At 42.7% G+C, this 26,307-nt stretch overlaps 1 protein-coding gene across 1 annotated transcript; it reads right to left on the bottom strand.

The window, feature by feature from the left end:
• Positions 1 to 1,335: 1,335 nt before the first annotated feature.
• Positions 1,336 to 18,392, bottom strand: LOC140200070 (dicarboxylate carrier UCP2-like). The gene is made up of 8 exons (XM_072262799.1): positions 17,853 to 18,392; positions 17,339 to 17,497; positions 8,389 to 8,599; positions 7,199 to 7,406; positions 6,160 to 6,357; positions 3,788 to 3,889; positions 2,305 to 2,485; positions 1,336 to 1,860 (listed from the first exon to the last, which is right to left on the bottom strand). Exons 3-8 carry the CDS (start codon positions 8,512 to 8,514, stop codon positions 1,746 to 1,748), a joined length of 930 nt encoding a protein of 309 aa, XP_072118900.1. The 5' UTR covers positions 8,515 to 8,599; positions 17,339 to 17,497; positions 17,853 to 18,392; the 3' UTR covers positions 1,336 to 1,745.
• Positions 18,393 to 26,307: the final 7,915 nt, after the last annotated feature.

Genomic DNA, 26,307 nt, shown 5'->3' with positions numbered 1-26,307 from the left:
CTTCAAGTCAGTATTTAGTAGATGCACCTTTGGCAGCAATTACAGCCTTGATTGAGTCTACAAATAGGTCTCTCAGCTTTGCACATCTGGGCACTGCAAATTTTCCCCATTCTTCTTCACAAAACTGCTCAAACTCTGTCAGATTGCATGGGGATTGTGAAAAAATAACCTTTTTTCAAGTCCAGCCACAAATTCTCAATTGGATTGAGGTCTGGATTTTGACTTGGCCACACCAGATCATTAACTTTGTTGTTTTCAAGCTATTCCTGTGTAGCTTTATGCCTGTGGTCATTGCCTTGCTGGGAAACAGATCACCCAAGTTGCAGCTCTTTTGGAGACTGCATCAGTTTTTCCCTACAGGATTTCTGTATTTTGCTGCATTCATTTTACCCTCTACCTTCACAAGCCTTCCAGGGCCTGCTGCATAGCATGATGCTTCCACCACCATGCTGTGTATTTTTGATGTGCTGTGTTTAGTTTACGCCAAACATGACATTTCATCTGATGGTCAAAAAGCACAATTTTGGTTTCATCAGACCATAGAACCTTCTTCCAGCTGACTTCAGAGTCTCCCACATGCCTTCTGGCAAACTCTAGTTGAGATTTCATGTGAGGCTCCCTCTCTTACAGTGGCTTTGTCTCTCTCCTATAAAGCTGCAACTGGTGAAGCACCCAGGTAACAGTTGTTTTATGTGCAGTCTCTCCCATTTCAGCCACTGCAGCTTGTAATTCCTCTAGAGTTGTCAGAGGTCTCTTGGTGGCTTCCCTCCCTAGTCCTCTTCTTAGACGAAGATTCAGTTTAAGGACAGCCTAAACTAGGCAGATTTACAATTGTGCCATATTCTTTACAACTCATGATTGGCTTAACTGTACTTATTCAGGGATATTCAATGACAGGGAAATTTTCTTGTATCCAGATCCTGACTTGCTCTTTTCAAAAACTTTTGGGGTGAATACTTAAGCAATCAATTATTGTTTTTAATTTGTAATTAATTTGGATCACTTCATAGAGATCTATTTTCACATTGACAAAGGAATCTTTTTCTGTTGATCTGTCAAAAAAGTCAAGTTAAATCCACGTGAGTCACTGTTGTAAAACAATGAAACATAAAAACTTCTAAGGAATGGGTGAATGTGTTTTATAGGCACTATATCCAGGAAAGGACCTTTACCAACTTGGCCTGCCACAGCACCATTTCCTGATACAAAGATCCATATTTCAGGAGACACCGCTCAGTGAAAGGAGATGCGCATCTTGAAATTGACCTCTACCAAGCTTCAAATCGAAGACTCAAACCTCAAATCCATTTAAAAAAAAACACATTTTAAACATGAGTTAGCTTTATTGATTTAACGGAAGTTCAGAGATCTAATTTTGTAAAAAAAGACATTTAATAAAATGATTTGCATTCCAAATCTTGTACCTAATACTTTTTAAACCACAAATTTTCCTATTGCTACACAATTTTTAATAAAAAAGTTTATTAATAAAATTGATTTCTTCCAATCTACCCAGGTTACATAATGCAACAAATCAATGTTTCTTAGTTAGTTAGTAGTGGAGGAGATAAATAACAGTTGAGACAATTCCATAGTGTACATGGTCCCTTGTAAAGCAAGCTTTAAGTAGCTCCTTAAAGGAATGAAATAGACAGTGCCTTACAATATGGAAAATCCAGAATAATAAATATCACAACAGAATGTTAGATTTAAAATTATTTCAAGCAAAGACTATGCATTTTTGTTTACAGAGAAGATTCTCTAGAAAGTGTGGCAACCATCATAGCTCGTTTCAGCTGTTCATAAGTAATAAACATCACTATGTTCCATGAACCCAGGCGTAGAAATGACGGCATAAATCTGAAAGGAAACAATTACACAAGATTATAGAGTCAGCTGACTCTGAAGAGTGTCACATTACAATGACATATAGCAAGTTATTAAAATGTGTTTCAAAATGACACTGTGACCTTTGCAAAAATTTGCTATGGTTGCTATGATATGGGATTCAGATGAAGTCATGCAATTTTCCCAACCACAAAATGGGAAGTAACTGAAGAACGAACTCAGGTTTCAAGATGATTGGTCCATATAGCCACCCTCCACTTCATGCCGTCCCAGTTTTTAATCTCACGAGTGTGCATCTTCCCAAAGAACACAAACAATTGAAATACCAGCAACACAAAAAGCAAAATACTGAAGACGTTTAAATTTGTTGTTGTGTTTTTTTAAAAATAAGGTTCTCTTCATTGCAGCTGCAAGATAATATTTGCAGTATTGGAAATTCCAGACACAAGCACTCACCCTTTATAGAAAGCTGTGAAACCTTCTTTCGTAAACATGGTAACTGCACAGTTTAAGGCACTGTTGTACTGGCCAGGGGCAGAGTTCATGTATCTTGTCTTCACTACATCAACAGGTGAAGCAATAAGAGTTGTGCAGAATCCAGCACCAATAGCAGAAGAGAAGTGACACGGAAGGTTATCTGTAAGAGAGACATTAAAACATTGGTTCCTGCACTAATATCAGGATGACCTGGATTGTTGGGACTCGAGCTTATGTCAAAATATTTCACAAAATAGTATGCCAAACCCCTTTATATAAAAAAAAATTTTAAAAAATCAGCAAGTTATTTTCAATGATCATCATAACAATTGATACTTTTTATAATCACAATACAACATTCATTTTAAAGATACTTACTGTGTCCAGTTCTGTTCGCCTCACTATAGGAAGGATGTGGAAGCATTGGAAAGGGTACAGAGATTTACCAGGATGCTGCCTTGGTTTAGAGAGTATGGATTATGATCAGAGATTAAGGGAGCTAGGGCTTTACTCTTTGGAGAGGAGGAGGATGAGAGGAGACATGATAGAGGTATACAAGATAATAAGAGGAATAGATAGAGTGGATAGCCAGCACCTCTTCCCCAGGGCACCACTGCTCAATACAAGAGGACATGGCTTTAAGGTAAGGGGTGGGAAGTTCAAGGGGGATATTAGAGGAACGTTTGTTTTTAAAACTCAGTGGTTGGTGCGTGGAAAGCACCGCCTGAGTCAGTGGCGGAGGCAGATACACTAGTGAAGTTTAAGAGACTACTAGACAGGTATATGGAGGAATTTAAGGTGGGGGCTTATATGGGAGGCAGGGTTTGAGGGTCGGCACAACATTGTGGGCCGAAGGGCCTGTACTGTGCTGTACTATTCTATGTTCTAATTATGGTCATTCTGGAAATTAGTTGTCAGTACTTCTCATCTGGATGTAGAGTAATGTGATGCAAGAGTAGGGTGTAAAGCAACATGGAAGAAATAAGTGGTGGAGTGAGACTCCTTGAAATGAAGCATAGAATTGTGTGCTTGCTGACTGGAAACCCAAGTGAGTAGAGCCTAGAAAGCCCGGTTACACATTTGCAAGGGTGGAGTTAATGGCAAAACCAATACAGACATAGTAATCTGGGCTTCTTTCTATTTACTCATTTTTAATTATACCTCCAATATAGGAAAACCACAATGTTTACATACGTTCTACATCCACTGAACTGGAGCTAGTTGAGAATGCTCCCATATCAATTCTAATAATAGAAATAAATTGAGTCCTTTACAATTTATGTAGTCTTTAGAGGGCAATTTCAATGCAAATTACATGCAAGAAAAGCTTATTATCTCTTTTTCCTGGAATTGATTAGACTCTTTACCAATTTAAAGTTTCTCCTTGGCCTTGAAAATTCAGTAATTTTTTCATATTCTAATGTACAAATTTTCATTCAAGAACAAATCACCCATCACTTACCAGTCAAAAGACCATTCTTTATCAACAGATCCTTGATCAGATCGTATGTCACAAGTTCTGTGCAGTTCACAATGGCATTACGGGCAATATTTGGTAGAGTACCTAAGGAAGTAACGTGTAATGTTAATTATCCATGTAGTTTCTCTCTTCATCTGCACAAATATCCTATTTTAGCAGCTAAACTCTACTTTTCTCACGGGGCTGGCAGAAAGTAGGAATAGAAAGATGAATTTGAACAAAACATTAATGGGGAACATTTCTAATGTTAGACAAGTCATACAAAAGTTAAAGGTTCTCAAACTGTGTGCTTCTTTTAAATGTCCTCAATTAGATCACAAGATTTTACAAGAATGAAATTTTGTGGGTGTAAATAATTTGATTTTCCTGTAATTCTTAAATAATTCAAAATGTAGTGATAGTAATTCACAATGATAGCTCATACCCAAACAGAGGTCATAAGACAAAGGATCAGAATTTGGCCACTCAGCCCATTGAGTCTGCTCCACCTTTTCATCATGGTTGATATTTTCTCCCAACCCCATTCTCTAGCCTTCTCCCTTTGATGCCTTTACTTATCAAGGAACTATCAACATCCAAATTAAATATGCTCAATGACTTGGCTTCTATGGCCACCTGTGGTAATGAATTCCACAGATTCACGACCCACTTGCCAGAGCTCAGGAACATTGAGAGCAAAGGACGGTTTTCCTGAGGCACCTCAAGAAATTTATCCTGAACTGGTGCACAATGTAGAATTTGCAACTCATTTAGTTCACATGATGTTTCCTTATCTATACTAAAGGGACACCCTTCTATTCTGAAGCTGGCCCTTTGGTCCAAAACACCCCCATTATAGGAAATATCTTCTGTTCTACCCTACCTAGACCTTTCAATATCCTAAAGGTTTCAATGAGATTCCCCTCATTCTTCTAAACTTCAGCAAATATAGGCCCAGAGCCATCAAATGCTCCTCATACATTAATCCTTTCAATCCTGGAATAATTCTCATGAACCTCCTTTGAACCCTCTCCATTATGTAGTGATGTGTAATCCCAGGAGGTGGATCTTGTCATAAATTTAGATGGGACAATAATACTATGGGAAATGTTCTTTAAAAACTTGAAAGTTAGCTCCAAATCTGTACTCTAAGGTTTACAGAAATTATGAGGAGCCATAGCCTTGAACAGGATCCAATTTGACTCTTACTGCCAGTTATCAACAATTCACATCTTAAATGCAAATACCCTATCGAATATTGAAAAGGCCTAGATGGAGCAGCTCTGGAGAAGATGTTCCCATAGTGGGTGCAGACAGGATAGAAGGATGCCCTGAGAACAAAGGAGGAGGAGGATCCAGAGAATGGTGAATCTGTTGCTACCAATAGCTGTGGAGGACAAGCTACTATGGGAATGAGGAGAAGGCACAGAATGGGGTTGAGAGGGATAATAGTCAGCCATGGAATCCCAGAGCAAACTCAATAGGCTGAAAAGCCCAATTCTGCCCCATTGTCTTATTGTCTGTAAAATGTTGTAGGAATCTTTTCATTTCAGCTACTTCATGTGTAGGTTCTGTTCCTGTTCCTGCAAAAAGTAGTGGATTTGGCCCAGGCCATCACAGGTAAAGCCCTCCCCTCCCCCTTTGAGCACATCTACATGGAGCATTGTAACAGGAAAGCAGCATCCATCATGGACACCCATTACCCAGGTCATGATTTCTTTACAGTGCTGCCTTCAGGAAGGCGGTGCAGGAGTATCAAGGCTGCCAGCACCAGGTTCTGGAACAGTTATTACCCCTCAACCATCGGGCTCTTGAACCAAGGGATAACTTCACTCGCCCCATTAATGAACTGTTTCCGCAACCTAGGGACTCATTTTCAAAGACTCTTTTGTCTCAAGTTCTCAATATTTCTTCTTTGTGTTTGCACAATTTGTCATCTTTTGTACACTGGTTGTCTGTCCGTCCTTTCGTGTGGTCTTCCATTGATTCTATTATGGTTATTGGATTAAATTTTAATTGCAATAAAATGAATCTCAGGGCTGTATGATGACATGCATATTAAATTAAACTTTATATTACACTTGGAAAAGTTGTGCCGATTATAGAAACAGATTCACAAATAGCTACAACAGGATTCAAAAAACCACCCAAAAAAATCCACTCTTCAATCACTTGACCATCTTACAAAATGGTGTTTCACTAAAACCAATTAAGCAGCACATTTCAATTTCAATTAAAATGGCAGCATGTCACCCACTGTCTACTCTCGTGCAAAGATTTTCAAGTTTATTAATCAAATTACAATTCTGTAAGCTAACAACTTAAGAGTCTTGGATCAAACACAATTCAATGCAACTCCAAATAAAAGTACAAACCCTTCCATAGCCCCCGAATTCCTTCCTCTTTGGCGATGGTCTTGTAGGCTTCAATGGTTCCATTGTATCGTCTGTTTGGACCAGATATACTTGCTTGTGCTTGAAACCTCACTTTCACCACATCGGTCGGCTGGGCAAATGCCACAGCCATGGCTCCTGTAGTGCAGCCAGCAAGCAGGCGGCTACCAATGCCAACATCTAGAGTAATCATCCGCATATTAAACACTAGTCACTGGAGGACCAAGAACCTGTACTGTGCTTTACGTAGGTAGATTAAAGCATACTAAATTTTAAAATGCAAGTACATTTATTTGATCAGCATTGTCAATTACTGGCAATATGGTGACCCTCACTGTAGCATCTTTATGAACACTGCTGTCCCTCAGTACATATGACGATAAACCAATTTATTCCAATTTTAGAATCAGTCTGAGTCACTGTTCAGACTCAGTTCTGGTCAGGCAGCATCTTTGGAAAGGAATAAAATGAAAGTGTTTCATGCGGAGATGAAGGGCCTTGGCCAGAAAAGTTGGCTCTGTATTCCTCTCCATAGATACTGCCTGGCCTGCTGAGTTCCTTCAGTATTTGGTGTGTTACTCTGGATTTCCATCATCTGCAGAATCTCTCATCTCCACAGTTCTGGTTTTCTCCCCCCTTCTGGTGATCAAATAAAGAAATACTGGTTAGGTTTCCACTGGCCATTGCTTGGCAGACAGGATTACATGATAAATTCACAGCACCATGAGAACCTGAAATCAATACAAATCAGGAACTGTAAAAGGTGGGTCACTTTTTGTGATCTTCAACTAGCAAACAGTCTGCTCAATAATTGGTCTTCCAGTTCAGTGGAACCTTGTTTAAGAACAGAGGAATTAATCCATTCGGTTTATCCTTCAGCAAATTAAAGCTTCCTCCTACAACAACTACTAGATTCCAAAAATTATTTAAAATTGATGGAAGAGCACCCAGACTCCTATTTGAAGTTGATCGATCTTCCACAGCAACACGTCACTACAGTAGTTAGACACATTATACTTACGTTCAGATCCTTTGGTGTAGAACTGCTTTACAGAATCGTAGAGTCCAATGCGCACAGAAGCAAAGCTCATCTGACGTTGAAGACCAGCCACCAGCCCACTGTAGAGGCTTCTTGGTCCCTCATTCCTGACCATTGTGGCCATGGTGCCAAAGACACCCCTATATCTGAAGGTACTCGTCTCTGCAGCAGAAATTGATTCCCCTTGAATCTGTGCAGGACAAAAATTGGATGAACATCCCGCATTGTGTGATTTGGGCTCAGCCCAACTCACATGTAGACTAGTCTAGTCTAATACTTAGGCATCCCAGATTCGGCACTTGGTCATCACAGGGCAATTCCAGCTTGTAAACTGTTATTTGTAGGGAAAAAAATTGTATATATAGAAATATAGTAAGTAGAAGTTTGATGAGAAGTTTCTTCATTTGCTATTACTTATAGAAGCCAAAAAGAGAGAATAGTAGCATATAGCACTAAACTAATTCAGAAAAGTAAATGACTATTTCAGCTTTTAAGCTGCAAAAATACAGACACAACAGGGGATCAAGCATGTGGTCGAACAATTTGTTCCAATTTATTTTGATTATATAAATGCGTGGTGCAGTAATGAATACACATCGAACTTCATTTTGTGATTTGGTTCTGTTGATTTGAATTAACAAGCAACAAAAACAAATTCTACTTCTCATATTTGCATGACTCATCCTAGTTCCTTCATGATAATGCAAGGCCCCTTTACTTGTTGAATACTCTGGAGGGAGTACCCGAGATGACTTGCTTCTGCTCCAGTGGTTGGCGCAGTCAGAGTAGGACCCATGGACTCTGCAACGGGGTAACCTACTAGGTAGTTTCAGAGGTGGTGTACTCTTCCCAGCATTTACACAGGGCTTCTGTACTCCATCTAGATGGAGATTCTCAACGTTATCCCAAATATTCCTTCTCCAATTTCCACTCACATTTTGTGAAGTCACTCAATCCATCAGCAGCTCTCAGAACTTTCCCATAGCCCCATTCTACCCCTCACTTCCCTGTACCAAGAAATTTTTCTGGAACATTTCAAAAAAAATGTCAGTAAATTGATTAACACGGGGGGGGGGGGGTGAATAACCCAAGTATAAGTGCAAGTCGGAAGGAATGCCAATATATTCTGTCCAAGGCAACATACTTACACAAGACTAAGACCAGGATCTTACCTGTAATCTGACCTTTGCAGTGTCCAGCGGGAAGGTAAACAAGTCAGCAATGCAGGCTGCAGTTCCAGCACTGAGAAATTTCACCGTGGCTGTTGGAGGAATGTCTGTAGGCTTGAACCCAACCATCTTCAGCAAAGTTACGATTAGCAGCAAAGTGATGAAATCCTGCTGTCTTGTAGTGATGAACAAGAAAAATGGACTCTGCCCGAGCCTGAGAGCAGAAAGGGAAGGGGGGGGGGGGGGGGAGAGAGAAGAGAAGGATTTCAATTTCATTAGATATCTGCAGCTTCTTGGATGTTGCAGATATTGCTAGGTTGAAACTATATTTACCATCCCAACATATCTACGAGCTCCAACTTGGAAGAGTTCACAACCTGGGGGATTATAATCGATGTGGGCATTCCCTCCCCTCCATCCAAGAGAAGGACAAGTAAGCTGAACTCTAAGAACCCTACTGCTATAAAGCTGATCTGGTCATGGAAGGAGTTTCACAGCGCGTGCCTGGGATTAAAAATTAAAATAGCAAATACCATGCAAAATGATAGCCAGTCTTCAGGAAGTACAACCTGGTCACAATTTCACTTCAGCTGATACTTCATAGCCAATTAAACCAATGATTGGATGTGAGATATTGTTGGAAATAGCAAAGAGAAAAATAATAGATGTATGTTCACATTAATTGATGATCATTGAAAAGATTAAGGCAGGCATTTAGTGACCATTTCCTGTGTTAGCACATCACTAAAGACGCAGCCGGCCACAATGCACATCAGGACAGGTCTGTTTTGTTACCTCATACTCAAGCTACTGACAACGTTGAGCCACTGTGACAAGAAATCTAGAGTGTGCTCATTTTCTTGGACCAGCCACCAGAATTAAATATTTGTTTGGTTATTTAATTTATTTATTGAGATTTATCTACTGCACAGGATTAAAGTAAGCTCCTGAGTTGCAAAATTAGCCAACTCCATCATAGGCATTAGTATCCAGGTCATCCTCAGTTAGGAGGTGTCCATCATTAAGGACCTCCATCACCCAGGACATGCCCTCTTCTCACTATTACCAACAGGAAGGAGGTACAGAAGCCTCTAGACACAGTCAGCGATTCAGAAACAGCTTCTTCCCTCTGCCTTCCGATTTCTGAATGGACATTGAACCCATGAACACTACCTCACTACATTTTTTGCAGTTATTTAATTTACCTATTCAATATATACACTTACTATAATTTTGTTTTCTTTCTATTATGTATTGCATTGTACTGCTGGCACAAAGTTAACAGATTTCATGACACATGCCTATAATATTAGACTGATTCTAGCATTTCAGAACTAATTCTTTAAGTACAAGTTTTACCACTCAATAAAATCCAGAATGCAAAACATTAAATTTATGGATCCACATATTCTCAAAGCTCTCCAAAAGTGTATCACAAGATTTATCCCGTGTAGTTACTTTGTTGAGAAGGGGGCGATATTTCCATACAGATTCGAGAGCTGAAAGACAACTACATTACCGCTCTGCTTGATGTCAGCTCATTGGCAGGTACTGCGACAGTAAGCTAGGCACTTGCATGGGGCATCCTGCTACTGGCCGAACAAACAGGCTGTCCTCTTGCTCTGCATTTCACAACTCCTCCAATCTTTTGTAAATCAAAGCGCAAACTTTTAATCATTGCATGCCATATGGAATCTTGAGATTCATTTTCTTGCACAGGAAAGCAATGAAATACAATAGAATCCACAAAAAAACAAAGACCGGCAAATATCCAACGTGCAAAAGAGGACCAATCCTGCAAATAACAAAAAGTGAAGATACTAAGAACACAATCTGCAGTGGCTCTGAAAGTGAGCCCACAGGCTGTGCAGCTGTCTCACTCTTTAACTGCTCCTTATTATTGTCTGGATAATCATGTTTACGGCTCATTCTCACTCACCCTGATTTTATCCCATTGGGACACCCCTCCCCCACAGATACACAAGTTTCTTCTCTCCGTCCCAGTTCTGGCCTGAAATATTAACTCTCCCCCCACCCCTCCCCAGTGATGCAGCCTGACCTGTTAGGTGTTTCCAGCATTTTTTTAAAATTGTAGATTTGCATATTTTAGATACTCATTACAGGATGTTATTTCCCCCTCCTCCATCTCTTAACCTTTTACAAAAGGAATACACAACTTTTATTGAAACAAAACAAGGCACACTGAAATTCTTAATAAGCTCTGTGCCTCATTACCCTGCTCCCAGAAGGAACCAGTGTTTTAGGAGCAGGTGGAATGGAGATAGAATTTAAACAAATCATTACCCGGCATTAGATCCAGCAAACAGGTTATCTGGATTAGTCACCAGCTGTGGAAGACTGAAATAATGCATCTTGTTTATTCAAACCTCCTTCCCCGCCTCCCCACCATGAGATCTGCTAATTTGTTTGGAACTCAATGTTTTAACTCCACTGTGGACGGTCCCAACACCCGCCTGCAAAAGTGGAGGGTTAGACATGGGGCAAGAAACCCCACCCTAAAAGCCCAGCACTGCAGAAACACCAAAGACCTCATCCCTGGGAGAGGAGGGATCTCTGAAGGACGACATCTTGAAAGACTGGCCCAGGACAGAGGACTCTGGTGATCTACACGTCATTAGCAGTTTGAGGAGATTTAGTGTGTCACCAAAGACACCCACAAATTTCTACAGACGTACCATAGCGAGCATTCCAACTGGTTGCAGCGCTATGGGGTGGGTGCGACTGCACAGGAGTGAAAGCAGCTTCAGAAGGTAGTGAATTCAACTCCATCATGGGAGTCAGCCTAGTGTCCAGGTCATCTTCAAGGAGCAATGCTTCATAAAGCCAGCATCCATCATTAAAGACTCCCACCACCCAGGACGTGCCCTGATCTCATTGCTACCATCAGGTAGAGGTACAGAAGCCTAAAGGCACAGTCAACGATTCAGGAAAAACCTCTCCATTTAATTTCTGAATGTACATTGAACCCATGAACACCATATATTTTTGCACTGCTTACTTAACTATGTAATATATACTTTCTGTAACTCAGATTTCTTCCATTACGTATTGCATTTGTACCACTGCTACAAAGACAACAAATTTCACGACATATGCCAGTGATATTACACCCGAATGATTCTGCCCACAACAGCCCATGCTCCAGTAGGGGTGATGGGTTTGTGTTTCTCCAGAGGACACTGGATGTGGAACAGGATCAGATCAGGAATATCTTACACAGAAATGTCACCAGGTGCTTGTGAAACGAAGCTGGCTCTGCAATCACCACAAAAGCAATATAAACGTTGCTTATGGACATTTGATGTGTACAAATTCAATGGAGCTTCCCTCTCAAGTGCCTGCTCCTTCCAGCCCTCCCCCACCTTCTTTATAGGGCCTCTGCCCCTTCCCTCTACAGCGCTGATGAAGGATTCCGGCCCGAAATGTCGACTCATCGTTTCCACGGATGCTGCCCGACCTGCTGAGTTCCTCCAGCGTGTTGTGAGTGTTGCTCTCAAGTGCCTAGTTTTTTTTGGAAAAAGGTGCTATACTGCACTAAAAATGTTAAACTAGTACAGAAATTCTCATTGCAAGCTGCAGCAGCAACATTTGATCTGGGTCACAATCAGAAAGCATAGAAACAGGCCTTTCAGCCCAGCTATTCCACATTAGCCCCTCAAGGGCTCATTTTATGCCCATCAGCTCTCTGCAGATTCTACACATCAGAAACAACCAAGGCACCTGTTAACCAACCGGCCCGCATGTATCTGAAATGACAGAGGAGACCCAGAAGGAACATTCATCGAAGGTCACAACTGAAGATACCAGCTGCACCGATCCTTACAGTCTCCATACTCTGACCAATTCATGCAAATCGGATTATTAGATAGCTAATAGGAAAAGACAATGTTACGGTGATTGAAGTGTGGGCTGGGGGGAGGGGGGGATGTCAAAGGTAATTTTTCCTAGGGTGGTGGGTGCATGGAACATGCCGCCGGGGGTGGTGGCAGTAGGTATATTCAAGAGACTGTAGTGATAGGCACATGGATAATAAGAAATTTGAGGATCTGTGGGAGATTGATCCAACAGTACATTAAAGGGCCAGTACAACGTCATGTGCTGTACTCTCTAACCAAAGATAATTGATCAGGTGCAGAAGGGGAAATTAGCCAGACCAAATCACAATAAACTTCTTGTACAAGCTAGGGCTGTTCTCTTTAGGGCAAAGGAGGATGAGGTGGACAGCCAGCACCATTCCCCTCCCCCAGGGTAGCCATGGCTAATATGAGAGGGCATCATTTTAAGGTGATTGGAGTACAGTGGTAGGATATCAGAGGTAGTGTTTTTAAAAAAAACAGAATGGCAAGTGGATGGAATGCACTATGGGAGTTGTGATAGAGGAATATAAATAGGGACATTTAAGAGCCTTTTTTTGGAATGGCACATGGATGAAAGAAAACTGGAGGACTTTGTGAGATGAGATTGATTGACTTTGGAGTAGGTTGAAAGGTGTGCAGGACATCATGAGCCGAAAAACATGACCAGTACAGGCTCTGTCTGCGCTAGCTGAGGAATCTCCACGGGCGAGTAATATACCAGCACAGCTTTTAGGGAAACAATTCAGGGCAGGCCTGTAGCAACACATTCCTGAATGAGCCAGTCTTAAAAGTTATGAGAATCAAGCGGTAATTGAATATTAAGTAACCTTGGTGAAAACGCCACAGGTCAGTCACAACTTGTAGAGACCAGAAAGAATTGACCAAGGCAAAGATGAAGCACTTAGATCACGTAGAGGCAACCAACAAGGAGCCAAAGGAATGGAAACTAAATTGACTACTCAAATGTTTGAAATGGTGGGGTATGGAAGTGGAAATAATTTCATCTGAACAAAAAGCTCTGGGAGCCGAGGGAAGCGAAGCATTACAAGAAAGTAACAAGATGAGGCCAGGGCAACCATGTTTTAGTTGAATTAGATTCTAGGGTAGTTCTTTGCATCAGGCTTTCAGGGTGATTAATTTAATGAAAACAATTTGATGTAGAGACACAGTTTTCTGTGTGTTGCTTTGGATTTCCAGCATCTGTGGACTTCCTATTAGTGAAATGTGTTCTTTGTGTCAAATCATCAATTGTGCCAGGCAGCCCTTAAGTATTATAGAAACATAGAAAATAGGTGCAGGTGTAGGCCATTCGGCCCTTCAAGCCTGCACCACCATTCAGTATGATCATCGCTGATCATCCAACTCAGAACCCTGTACCTGCCTTCTTCTCTCCATATCCCCAATCCCTTTAGCCACAAGGGCCATATTTAACTCCCTCTTAAATATAGCCAATGAGCTGGCCTCAACTGTTTCCAGTGGCAGAGAATTCCACAGATTCACCACTCTGTGTGAAGTTTTTCCTCATCTGGGTCCTAAAAGACTTCCCCTTTATCCTCAAACTGTGACCTCTCATTCTGGACTTCCCCAACATCGGGAACAATCTTCCTGCATCTAGCCTGTCCAATCCCTTTAGGATTTTATACGTTTAGAACGTATTGCCACACTTTCAGTGCCAACATAGCATGCCCACAACTCTCGGAAACCAGAGCACCCGAAGAAAACCCACGTGGACATGGCGCATGTACAGATAGTAGTGTGAATCAAACCCCAGTCTTACAGCTGATACTGTAAAACGTGGCGCTAACTGGTACACTACCGTACCACCCCTAACTTAATGCATGGCAAGTTTGAGGGAAATTGACGACCCCCTCAAAAGCACCAGCTGGCAAGTCATTGCTCAAGGGAGGCCAAGAAGATCTGACTGCATTTTTAAAAACACCTGACTACAGGGCAATGGACCAACAGCGGGAAAAATCATTCTTGAGCAAACATGAACAAAGGATAAATGACCTCTGTCACCAGTGTCTATGATTCTGACAAGCAAGCATCTTTCGGTTCACGTACAGCAATTCCACCCCACTTCTGAACAAAGTGGTGTTACGATTTTCATCGCTCCCACCCCACCTCTGATCGTAGACAATAGCCATCGTTCAAAGCTGATAAAATGAAAAGGAGGAAACAAAAGCAGATAACCAGACACCACCCAGCCATTCCGCTCGCCTCAAACACTATATAATTAAGCTGTTGTTGAGGAAGACGGAAGGTCGTGCGTAATGCGAGGGCTCGAACACCATTGGTCAATCCTGTTGCTACCTTAGACTGAAACTCGGGTAACATCTGCTCTGCCCAATGAAACCAATACAAGACAAATAACTTCGTCAAAGAACATTTGAAGCCAGAGATCAAATGGAAAAAAAACGAGATAAAAATCTATTTTTGTTCTAAAAATAAAGGACACTCAATACAAGCGCATTGTGTGTCATAAACTAACCGGCGCACGAAAACAGCAGTAAACGCTTCAAAGCAAATTCTAAACTCAGTTTAAATTATGCACGCCCGAGGATGCTTAGGGGTACAATATTATGAAATAAAGAATAATGTTTTTAAAGCCCAAGTGTCCGTTTCTCCCTTCAGTCGCAGTTGTACAGATACTAACTTCCAAACCAGCACATACTGGGGAGAAGCCATCCGAGCTGCGACAGAGGGGGAAAAAAACTCCGTGTAAATGTCACTATGTCCGAGGTTTGTGTTGTCAACCACCAAAACCATTTTACGGAGGCTTTAATGTCTTGTGATCCTTCATAAGACGCATGTGACAAAGGCAACAAACCACAATCACGATGGGTTGACGGTCAACTTGTAAGGAATTAGGGTAGTTTATCATTTTTATATCAGGCATAGATATTTTTTTGAGAGAAAAAAATATAGCGTTGTTTCAGGCTATTCTTCGTAGTCATTCAACACAGAAACAGGGTCGGACCCAAATGGTTGCCTGCACATTTTGCCTCTAGGGGCGCTGCTTGACCTAGCGTTCTGTTCTTGTTCCAGACTGCAGCATCTGCAATCTCTTCCGTCTTCCTCTCACAGAAATGGACATGTACCTTTTTGCCCATCCACTGGCCCGCGTAAGTGCCATATTTGTCTGTGCCTTGCATATTTAAGTATTTAAATACATTAGGTCTTTAAATGTAGTAATTGTGTCTGACTCCAGCACCCTCTGGCAGTACATTGTATGTAATAACCACTCCTAAAATCATGGGGAGTCCAAACCTGAGGTTTAAAGTGAGATGGAGAGCTTTAAAGGGGACTATTTGGGAGGCATTAAGGTTGATGTGTACATGGCACAAACTAAGATGAGGGTTGATACAATTATAGTGTTTAGCCTGGAGACGTAAATGGTTGGAAAGGCTTAGAGTGCAATAATGCAAATGGACTAGTTTGGGCATACAATTCTGCATGAACAAGCTGGGCCAAAGTGCCTTGTTTCTCTTCTCCGTGACTATGGGTAAAGGCTAAACCATTTGTTCTCAGGACTCCCTTGCTCAGCTTTCAATTATCTGCTGAATGGTTTGCCAGACAAATAAAGCTTCAACGACAGGCCGAGTAAAAGCAACAGGATCCTCCATACATCACCATGAGAATAGTAGGAAACAAATCTCCCTCTGTTCAAAATGTGACTTAATCATCATTCTGATCATTTAATCCTCTGCACCTTTCAAAAGCCTTTTGTTACTCTTCCCTCTGTATCCTCAAGGGCCTACCCCCACTCGACACACCTCCGATCTTTCCAGTACCTGCACAAACAAAACCCTCCAATCTGAAAAGTCACAGACACACAATGTAGCCAGATTTGCTGAATTGAATTTATTGAATTAGGGATATGGGATGTCCAGGGATGGGGTGGCACCTCTGGTGAAGGTTGTCATGGGGAGAAAACTGGGAACTGGGGTTGAAGGGGAAGGAAGAAAGGAGGATCAGCCATGATCGAATGGCGGAGCAGAATCGATGGGCCAGAGGGAGATTCCCGTCTTAGGCATGTGAAATCAGGTCTGGCTGACTGGGCAGGTGAGATCACAGCCAAGGAGGTGGTTCTGTATTTCTTTATCATGTCCATAGCTCTCCATAAAACAAAGAAATGGTCATCCACTGCAACCAAGGAAGGCTCCATTTGTGACAACTGCATGTATCACCTGGACCTGGACTTCAGAGGTTGTGAAAGTGGAAATACCCCTGTGCAAGGGCTTTTCCACTGTAAAAACTTTCTCCACACAGGTTTCACATCAGAACTGCACAAATCAGTCATCACTGGATACAGCAGACAACTAACCTTTAAATTACTTCTGAAATTAGAAATCAGGAGTGTAGTGGAAACTGAACTACTTCACCTCATTTAATCCAGAACAAATTCAAGCCAAGAAAGTGCCAATAATATGGGGGAATGCACAGATCTGCTCAAGGCCAGCTGTAGACCATTACCAGAAACTTTTTGAAACCAGGAACTGTATAAAGTTATGGGAGGAAGTTTGCAATCTCTCGCCATTTCTGACTTTGAGGAAAATGCACTGGCACTCAGGTGGTTAACTCTTAAACTCCTTCTGAACTACTTTGTCCAATATGGAGAGTCTGTTGGCATTGTGCACATGGTCAATAGTTATGGGGAACAGGCCAGAAAGTGAACCCCGAGGGGGAGGGTGAAAGCCAATGCCAGGGAAACTAATCAGATCCATGATTTCAGACTCAAGTCAAGTCAGGGAATCATTTCACTCACACTATTAAAATATATCACAGCCAGAGTAGCAAGTTGACAGTGGTCTGGTAGGAGCCGACATTACCATCTTATACACACCCATCTCTGGTCTGCCAAATCTTTAGAAGTGTTCCACGGCATTAGAAATAACCCTTACTGCCAAGATTATCCACGATTATTTATTTCTTTGCTCACTCTGCCCTGTAATATCCGGATACCTCATAACCAGCATGACTCAATTAGAAGGGACTAGACTGGAATGAGTCAAACCAGAAGTTAAGGCAACGTAAAATAAACCACTCTCTAGCCTCGCACGACATGAAACTACCTTTAGTCAGATGCAGTGTGCCAGGGCAGTTACAAGAGAGCCGAACAGTTTTCTCTAAAAGTATCCCGCTCGTTGTAGCTCTGTTTGATTATAGTCTGGCTCTGCCGTTGTTCCATAGAAAGTTCAGAAATGAATCGCCAAATGATCATAATACGGGTTCTGTAACAAGAAAGGCACAAAATAGTTAGACCACTGCTATTAACTGATACAATACATTGCTAACTGTTCCTAACTTTAACAGTCTGCACTCCTTAACACACAACACCCGGAATAAAAACATCATTTGCTACCTTCTGCTGCTTTTAAATTCCATCCCAGTCTTTTTTGCTGAACTACAATTTATAAAATAAAGCCTAAATAATTCCCATGAACTATTCTTAATTACATTTTGACTAAGAGTCACCACGCCGCTTGCTCTAAACACGAGTAGCAGCCCGAAATATTTTTTTGAAATTTCATAAGGGTCTTTAAAAATCAACAGCGGCTCCCACGGACAAATGAATCAAAGCTTTACCTGGCAATTGAGTAAGTCCTTCGTCTGCCGCGTACAAATGTGGTTGCTCCCTCCGTGTGAGCAGGACCGTCTGGCCTATAACCTGGGTTCAGCCTCTGTGTTAGATCACCGACTCCAGTGAGCACTGCCGCGGCCCTTTAAATAAGACAGTAACCCCCCCGCCTCCCTCACGGCCCGGCGTCAGCGCAACCTCATCAACGCCGAACAATGGGGGTAGGACTCCCCTCGGCACATTGAGGGCGAGGGTTCCATGCTGGAGCTCCGTTATCTCTACGCTGCGGGTTGTAATTTGGAATCGCGTTTTTGTTTAGCTTGCAAATACTTTGCTGTGGGGTACATTGGGTGATTGGGGCGAGTCGGAGATGGTGAAACGAAGATTAAAATAAAATTAAAACTGCAGTGCTGGAAGTACTCAGCAGGTCAGGTCTCATCCGTGGGAAGAGAAACAGAACTGATGTTTTAGGTTAAAAGCCCTCGGTCAGTTTGGGTCGCCCAGTTATGAAAGGGTGCGGAGTAGATGCAAAAGCACGTTACCGGCACCAGGGCGCTTGCGTTATAAGGAGAGAGTGGATAGGCTGGGGCCGAAATAGAAACTCAGCGAGTCCAGGCTCTGCTCTCTTCTCACTGTTGTCACCAGGAAGAAGGCAGCCTCCGATCCCATCCACCAGGTTCAGGAACAATTACCCCTCAACCATCAAGCTCCTGAACCAGAGTGGATAACTTCACTCACCCCATCACTGAACTGCTTGCGGACTCATTTTCCAGGACTCTACAACCCATGTTCTCAGTAATAGTTATTTATTTATTTATTATTTTGTTTTTCTTTTCGTATCTGCACAATTTATTACCCTTTGCTCTTTGGATGGTTATCTGACTTTGTCGTTTTTCGTTAATTCTGTTGGCACACTTCAGTGTTTCTCTGTATCTAATATGCATGCCCACAAGAAAATATATGTACTTTGATAATAAATTTACTTTGAACTTTAGTCATAGACAATAGACAATAGGTGCAGGAGTAGACCATTCGGCCCTTCGAGCCAGCACCGCCATTCACTGTGATCATGGCTGATCATCCACAGTCAGTACCCCGCTCCTGCCTTCTCCCCATAAATTAACAGCTGACATCTTGGGTTGAGACCCTTCAACTGGACTGACAGACAGAGGGGAGAGGAAGGGGTGGAGAAAGAGCTAGCCAGTGGTAGGCAGATCCAGATGAGACGGGTTAATAGGCGATGGAGGAGGAGAAAGTGGAAATAAGGACAGAGGCAGAGAAAAAAAAGCAGAGTGGGGAGTAGGGTACCCGAAATTGGAGAATTCGATGTTCATGCAATTGGCTTATAGACAACCCGGGTGCTGTTTGCATTTAGCCTCACCCTGGCAGTGGAGGAGGCAGAAGACAGACAAGACCGTGTGGTAGTGAGAAATGGCTAGTGTTTGTTCTGGTGCTAATATTGAAGACATTCAGATTAGCTTTATTTGTCAAGTGTACTTTGAAACATATAGTTAATGCATGCATTATTAAATGACAATAAAAGAGGACTGCATGTCCTCATAATCTAATTATCTAGTAAAATGTTCTAAGTAAATTTATTATCAAAGTAAATAGAATACTGTGAAAAGTCTTAGGCACATATAGATATATGCCACCATATACAACCAGGAGATTAATTTTCTTTTGTGTCAAATCAACAAGAATTGTGGCGAGTGTGTTTAGATGATGGAATAGATGGCTTTGTTGCCAAGTTTGCAGATGATATGAAGATTGGTGGAGGGGCAGGAAGTGTTAAGGAAATAGGTAGGATGCAGAAGGATTTAGACAGATTAGGACAATAGGCAAGAAAGTGGCAAATGAAATACAATGTTGGAAAATGCATGGTTCACGTACTTTGGTAGTAGAATTAAATGTGTGGACTATTTTCTAAATGGGGAGAAAATCCAGGAACCTGAGATGCAGAGGGACTTGGGAGTCCTTGTGCAGGACACCCTAGTGGTTAACTTGCAGGTTGAGTTGGTGGTGAGGAAGGCAAATACCATGTTAGGATTCATTTCAAAAGGTCTAGAATACAAGAGCAAGATATATTGCTGAGGCTTTATAAGGCACTGGTGAGGCCTCACCTTGAGTATTGTGAACAGTTTTGGGCCCCTCATCTTAGAAAAGATGTGCTGGCATTGGAGAGGGTCCAAAGGAGGTTCACAAGGATGATTCCAGGAATGAAAGGGTTATCATACGAGAACAGACCCAGATGGCTCTGGGTCTGTACTTGCTGGAATTCAGAAGGATGAGGGGAGATCTCATTGAAACCTTTCAAATGTTGAAAGACCTAGACAGAGTAGATGCAGAAAGGATGTTTCCCATGGTGGGTGAGTCTAGGACAAGTGGGCACGGCCTCAGGATAGAGGAGAGCCCTTTCAAAACAGAGATGCGGAGAAATTTCTTTAGCCAAAGGGTGGTGAATTTATGGAATTTGTTGCCATGTGCAGCTGTGGAGGCTAGGTTATTGTGTGTACTTAAGGCAGAGATTGATAGGTCCTTGATTGGACATGGCATCAGTGGTTACGGGGAGAAGACCGGGAGCCGAGGTTGAGGAGGAGGTAGTAAAAAAGGATCAGCCATGATTGAATGGCTGAGTAGACTCGATGGGCCAGATGGCCTAATTCTGCTCCTATGTCTTATGGTCTTATGGTATCACTATGTTTCCTGTGGCAACTGCATGCTTTCAATTCACTAACCATAACTATCATCATCACCATTATGTGCCATGTAAGATGCAGGTGATCAGGGTCTTGACCATGATTGTTCTCGGTAAATTTTTCAGCAGAAGTAGTTTGCCATTGCCTTACAAGATGGGTAATCCCAGCCATTATCAATACCCTTCAGAGATTGTCTGCCTGGCATCGGTGGTCGTATGACCAGAACTAGTGATGTGCACCAGCTGTTCATACAACCATCCACCATGGCTTCTCGTGACTCTGATCGGGGGACTAAGCAGGTGCTACACCTAGCCCAGGAGTGACCTGTAGTTACGGAAGGGAAGGAGTGCCTTACCCCTCCTCCTTTGGTAGAGACGAATCTCCACCCCGCCACCCAACCTTAAATATACATCTTTGGAATGTCGGAGGAAACCAGAGCTCTCTGAGGAAATCCCCGTGGTCATGGGGTGAATGCCCAACAGCAGACAAGAATTGAACCACGATCTTAAAGCACTAACCGCAATACTATGTCACCACCCCATATTGTCTTTTGAAGTCACAAATCTTCCGCTTACAACTGTATAATTAGATGTCACAGCAAAAAAAAAACAATAAAATGGAGCAGCAGGTAAGTATCTCCAATTGTAACTAACTCACTGTACTGGAACTGTGGAGGAAGGAGCAAAGAACCTCACCTTGTGGTCGAGCTTTACACCAAAAATTTGCGCAAACTAGATACGCAAGGAACACGAGAGATTCTGTAGGTGCTGGAAATCCTGAGTAACACACAAAATGCTGGAGGAACTGTGCAGGTCAGGCAGCATCAATGGAGGCATGTAAACAGTTGATGTTTGAGGTTTTCATTAGGACTTGGTGGATAAGGAAATTATTTTGTTAAGGACAGCCTATGCTGCAACAGGGGACAGTCTGTGACACTGGCTTACAAAGAAACTGCAAAAAAAACAGAACAAGCTATGCTGTTCTATGTTTTATTAAGAGATGTTTAGATAGGGACATGAATGTGGGGGAAATGGAAAGATACAGACATTGTGTAGGCAGAAGGGATTTGTTTGGTTGGCCATTTGATTACTAATGTATTTGGTTCAACACAACATCAGAGGCTGTACTGTAGTGTTCTATGTTCTATGTACTGAAAATCCACTAAGCATTTGCAGACAAACATGTGATTATGTAAGCAAATAAGCATAAAGAAAGTTGAACTAAAAGAAAAAATTAGATCCTAATTGGACACCAGCAACCAGGTGCTCCGGAAGGCTTTAGTGGATGGAGTGCAGGTGTTGGGCAAAGTGGTTAGCCTCGTCTGTGCTTGGTCTCACTCATGTAGCGGAGGCCACATAGACAGCACCGAATGCAATGAGCAAGGTTGGAGGAGGTGCATGTGAATGCCTCACCCAGATTAGCTCTTTAAGGCCCTTCCGGGTGAGGTGAACATGAGAAGGCAGAAAGCGGGAAGGGGAGGGAAAGAGAAGGTGTGGCAGGTGGTGGCTGATGGAAGTGTCAAAGGGTATTGTGCTGGATGCATGGGCTGATGGGTAGGGCAGCATGGTAGCCTAGCAACCAGTCTAATGCCGTTACAGCGTCAGCGACCCGGGTTTTAATTCCCGCCGCTGTCTTTAAGGATTCTCCCTGGGACCATGTGGGTTTCCTCTGGGTGCTCCAGTTTCCTCGTACGTTCCAAAGAAGTGCAGGTTAGTAGATTAATTGGTCGCGTTAGTGTAAGTGGGCAGCGCAGGCTTGTTGGGTCAGAAGGGCCGGTTACCATGCTGTATCTCTAAATTAAAAATAAAACATAAGTATATAAAATAAAGTGGAGTAGTGGAGCAAAGGAACTCCATTCCTGTTCCATCTAGGGAAAGACAGGGTCGAGTGGAAGTGCAGGAAATAGAGGGAATGTGGGTGGGGGCTGCACTACAGTGGCGAGGCTTGGGTTTTTCTTCCCTGCGGCGTGGGAGACCTTACAGAGGTGCATCAAATCATGAGGGGCATGGATAGTCACAGTCCTTTCTTCAGGGTAAGGCAATGTAAAACTTGGGAGCACAGATTTAAGGTGACAGGGAAAAGATTTTAAGTGGACCTGAGGGGTAATTCTTCAATTGCATCAAGGGTGGTGGGTGTGTGGAGCAAGGTGCCAGAGGCAGTGCTGGACTGGGAACAATTTACGCAAGTACATGGATAGGAAATTTTTGGAAGGATATGGGCCAAACGTGGGGAAGTGGGACTAGCCCAGATAGAGAAATAAGGCCAAAGGGCACGTGTCTGTGCTGTATAACTTTATGACTTTATAATGTTGTAATTGAAAGGTGGGTGGACGGGGAGGAGGGAGGGAGAAGGTGTGTAATGTATCTTTGGATCATAGTCCAAAGGTTGGAGATGATGTGGAACAACAGGGGAGGAGGAGGAAGTGAGAGTGGGGTGTGAGCTGACAAGGTTACAATGTTTAGGATCAGAATCTGGATAACGTGCCATGAAATTTGTTGTTTTGTGCTGGTACTACAGTGCAATACATAACAAATGATGAGAAGTTACAATGAAAAATTGGATGGCAGAGGGGAAGAAACTGTTCCTTGAATACTGAGTGTGTGTCCTCCCTGCATCGCCTTTCGAAAATGTTGTCAGTGGTGGGGAGGATAGTGCCCGTGATTGAACTGGCCGAGTCTACAAACCTCTGCAGCCTCTTTCGATCTTTTGCGCTGGAGCCTCCGTATCAGAGAGCGATGCAACCAGTCTGAATCCTCTCCATGGTCCATCTGCGGAAATTTGCTAGCGTCTTTGGTGACATGGCAAATCTCCTCAAACTCCTAATGAAATGTAACTGCTATCAAGGTTGCTTTCTGATTGCACTGATGTGTTGGGCCAAGGACAGATTCTCTGAGATGTTGACGCTTGGGAGCTTGAAGCTGCTCATGTTTTCCACTGCTGATCCCTCGACTTCGCCTTTCTGAAGTCCACAATCAGTTCCTCGGCCTTACTGACGTTGAGTGTGAGGTTGTTGTTGCAAGCCCTCTCAACCAGCCAACTCTTCTCACTCCTGTACGCCATCTGAGATTCTACCAACACCAGTGGTGTCATTGGCAAACTTCGGGATGGCATTTGAGCTCTGCCTAGCCACAGTCGTGAGTGTAGAGAGAGTGGAGCGTTGATAGGTTTTGCTGGGGAGTGGCGGTCAGGGGAGAGCAGGTGATCTGGGCTAGAGGGTTGAGAGTATTTCCGGCAGAGCTGGGGAAAGAACGTGTAACCAGTGGTGGAAGGTGGGTGGGAGGAAAGTGGGGAAGAAAGTCCAAGGCTGGGGGTAGGGTGGGGGTGCTGCAGAGTTACAGAGAGGCAGAGTCCAGGGTGCCAGAGGGGTGAGATGGTGTAAAATTAAAGGTGGGGAAGAGTGTAGTGAGATAGGGCTTTGATGCAGGATGGGTGGAGTGCGAGAGTGCACATTCCCACTTATCTTGCATGGGTGGAAGTGTGTACCTTGACTCCCCAGCCAGGAGGTGCGGACATAGTGGAAGTAGAAGAGCTAATACAAAGGGGTTTAATTTTAAGGTGAATGGAGGAAGGTATAGGGGAACGTCAGGTGTAAGGTTTTTACTCAGAGAGTGGTAGGTGTGTGGAACACTCTGCCAGGGTTGCTGGTAGAGGTAGATATATTAGGGAGATTTAAGAAACGCTTAGATAGACACATGTTTGTTGAGAATGCAGGGCTGTGAAGGGGGAAATAGTTCAATCGGTCGTAGAGTAGGTTGGCATTGTGGGCCAAAAGGCCTGTACTGCGCTGAAGTGTTCTCGAACGGGTCCACAGTGGAGGAGGGGAAGAAGGGTTCAAGGGTGAGGAGAAAAGGAAGAGGGTGGAGATCAGGGCCTCAGGTGTGGAAGAGGAGCAGCTCAGGATTCCAGGGTGGGGGAAGGGTAAGGACAGATCAAGGTTTGAGGCTGAACGAGCAAAGCAATGTTTAGAAGTTTAGATGATCCCATTGAAACTGGGCTGGAGTTTGACTGGGGGTGGTTGGGGTGGAATTGCTGAATTGTTGCGGTTATTGACCCAATACTCAATGGTTGAGTGGGTTGACACTTCCATTTCCTAGGTTTGAACTCACCAGTTGATGAGCTGGGCCTGGAGATTTGGCCCAGTAGGGAGGGGAAGGAGGAACAACAAACTCACATTCTTGTACCAGGACCATTGTCACATTTTTTGTAAATACAAAAGGAACAATTTACACACTGCTAAATCCCCAAAATACCACTTAATCTGTCAATCTCCTGGTGACTCTTGTTCCTGACTAGTGAGGATATAAGGGTGGAATTGAGGTTGGAAAGGTATGGCCAGGTTAATGGATTATATTACAGACCACCCAATAGTCTGTGGGATTTAGAGGAATATATATGTAGAGAGATCACTGATATTTGCAAGAAACATAAGGTTGTTATAGTAAATGATTTTAACGTTCCACATTTTGACTGGGACTCCAGTACTGTTACAGGACTAGAAGGGATAGAGTTTATTAAATGTGTTCAGGAAAATTTCCTCAGTCCCAGGGCTGAAATGGCTAGCACAATAGGGCATAGTTTTAAGGTGCTTGGAGGTAGGTACAGAGGAGATGTCAGGGGTAAGTTTTTTACACAGAGAGTGGTGAGTGCGTGGAATGGGCTGCCGGCGGCAGTGGTGGAGGTGGAAACGATCGGGTCTTTTAAGAGACTCCTGGATAGGTACATGGAGCTTAGAAAAATAGAGGGCTATGGGTAAGCCTAGGTAATTCTAAGGTAAGGACGTGTTCAGCACAGCTTTGTGCGCCGAAGGGTCTGTATTGTGCTGTATGTTTTCTATGTTTCTATGTTTCTAACATAGAGATCCCAATGAGAGAGTGTGTGATACTTGATCTCCTACTAGGGAATGAGACAGGGCAGGTGACAGAAGTTTATGTAGGGGAACACTTTGCATCTAATGATCATAATGCCATTAGCTTCAAAGTAAGTATGGAAATAGATAAATCTTTCTTTTTAAATCTTTTTATTGAATAAGTATACAAAAAGGTAAGCCATATAGGCACTAATACACTGTTAGAATATAATAAAATTACAGGAGATATTAATACAAAAAAAATGATACAAACAATGTAATTTAAACATAACAAGGAAATAGATAAATCTGGTCTGCAGACTGAGGTTCTAAATTGGAGAAAGGTCAATTTTGATTGTATCAGAAATTATTTGGCAAGTGTGGATTGGGATAGGTTGTTTTCTGGCAAAGGTGAACTTGGTAAGTTTGAGGCCTTCAACAGTTACATTGTGAGAGTACAAAGTTTGTATGTTTCTGTAAGAATAAAAGGGAAGGATAGCAGGTTTAAGGAACCTTGGTTTTCAGGAGATATTGAGGCCCTGGTTAAGTAAAAAAAAGGAGGTGCATTGCAGGTATGGGCAAATAGGAACGTTTGAGGTACTTAGAGAGTATAAGAGATGCAAGAAAACACTTAAGAAAGAAATCAGGAGGATTAAAAGAAGGTTACCCTGGCAGACAAGGTAAAAGAAAATCCTAATGGATTCTACATATATTTTAAGAGCAAAAGGATTGCAAGGGACAAAACTGGTTCTCTGGAAGATCAGAAATGTAATCTATGCATGGAGCATATTTCTCAAATGGACTTTTTGCACCTGTATTTTCTTGGGAGATGGGCACAGTGTCCAATGAAGTGAGGCAAAGCAACAGCGAAGTCATGGGCCTTGTGAGTCTGTTGGGGTCATCTATTGCATCCGGTGC

Source organism: Mobula birostris, chromosome 7 (assembly GCF_030028105.1).
Source record: "Mobula birostris isolate sMobBir1 chromosome 7, sMobBir1.hap1, whole genome shotgun sequence".
Lineage (NCBI taxonomy): Eukaryota > Metazoa > Chordata > Chondrichthyes > Myliobatiformes > Myliobatidae > Mobula > Mobula birostris.
This window is presented reverse-complemented; position numbering and strand designations above follow the sequence as displayed.

Excerpts from the sequence above, each read along its gene's own strand:
- LOC140200070 (XM_072262799.1), bottom strand. The coding sequence starts at position 8,514 with ATGGTTGGGTTCAAGCCTACAGACATTCCTCCAACAGCCACGGTGAAA. Across the intron at positions 7,407-8,388 it reads CTGCAAAGGTCAGATTACAG|ATTCAAGGGGAATCAATTTC; the intron begins GTAAGATCCTGG and ends TGTCCTGCACAG. Across the intron at positions 2,486-3,787 it reads AAAGAATGGTCTTTTGACTG|ATAACCTTCCGTGTCACTTC; the intron begins GTAAGTGATGGG and ends TCTCTCTTACAG.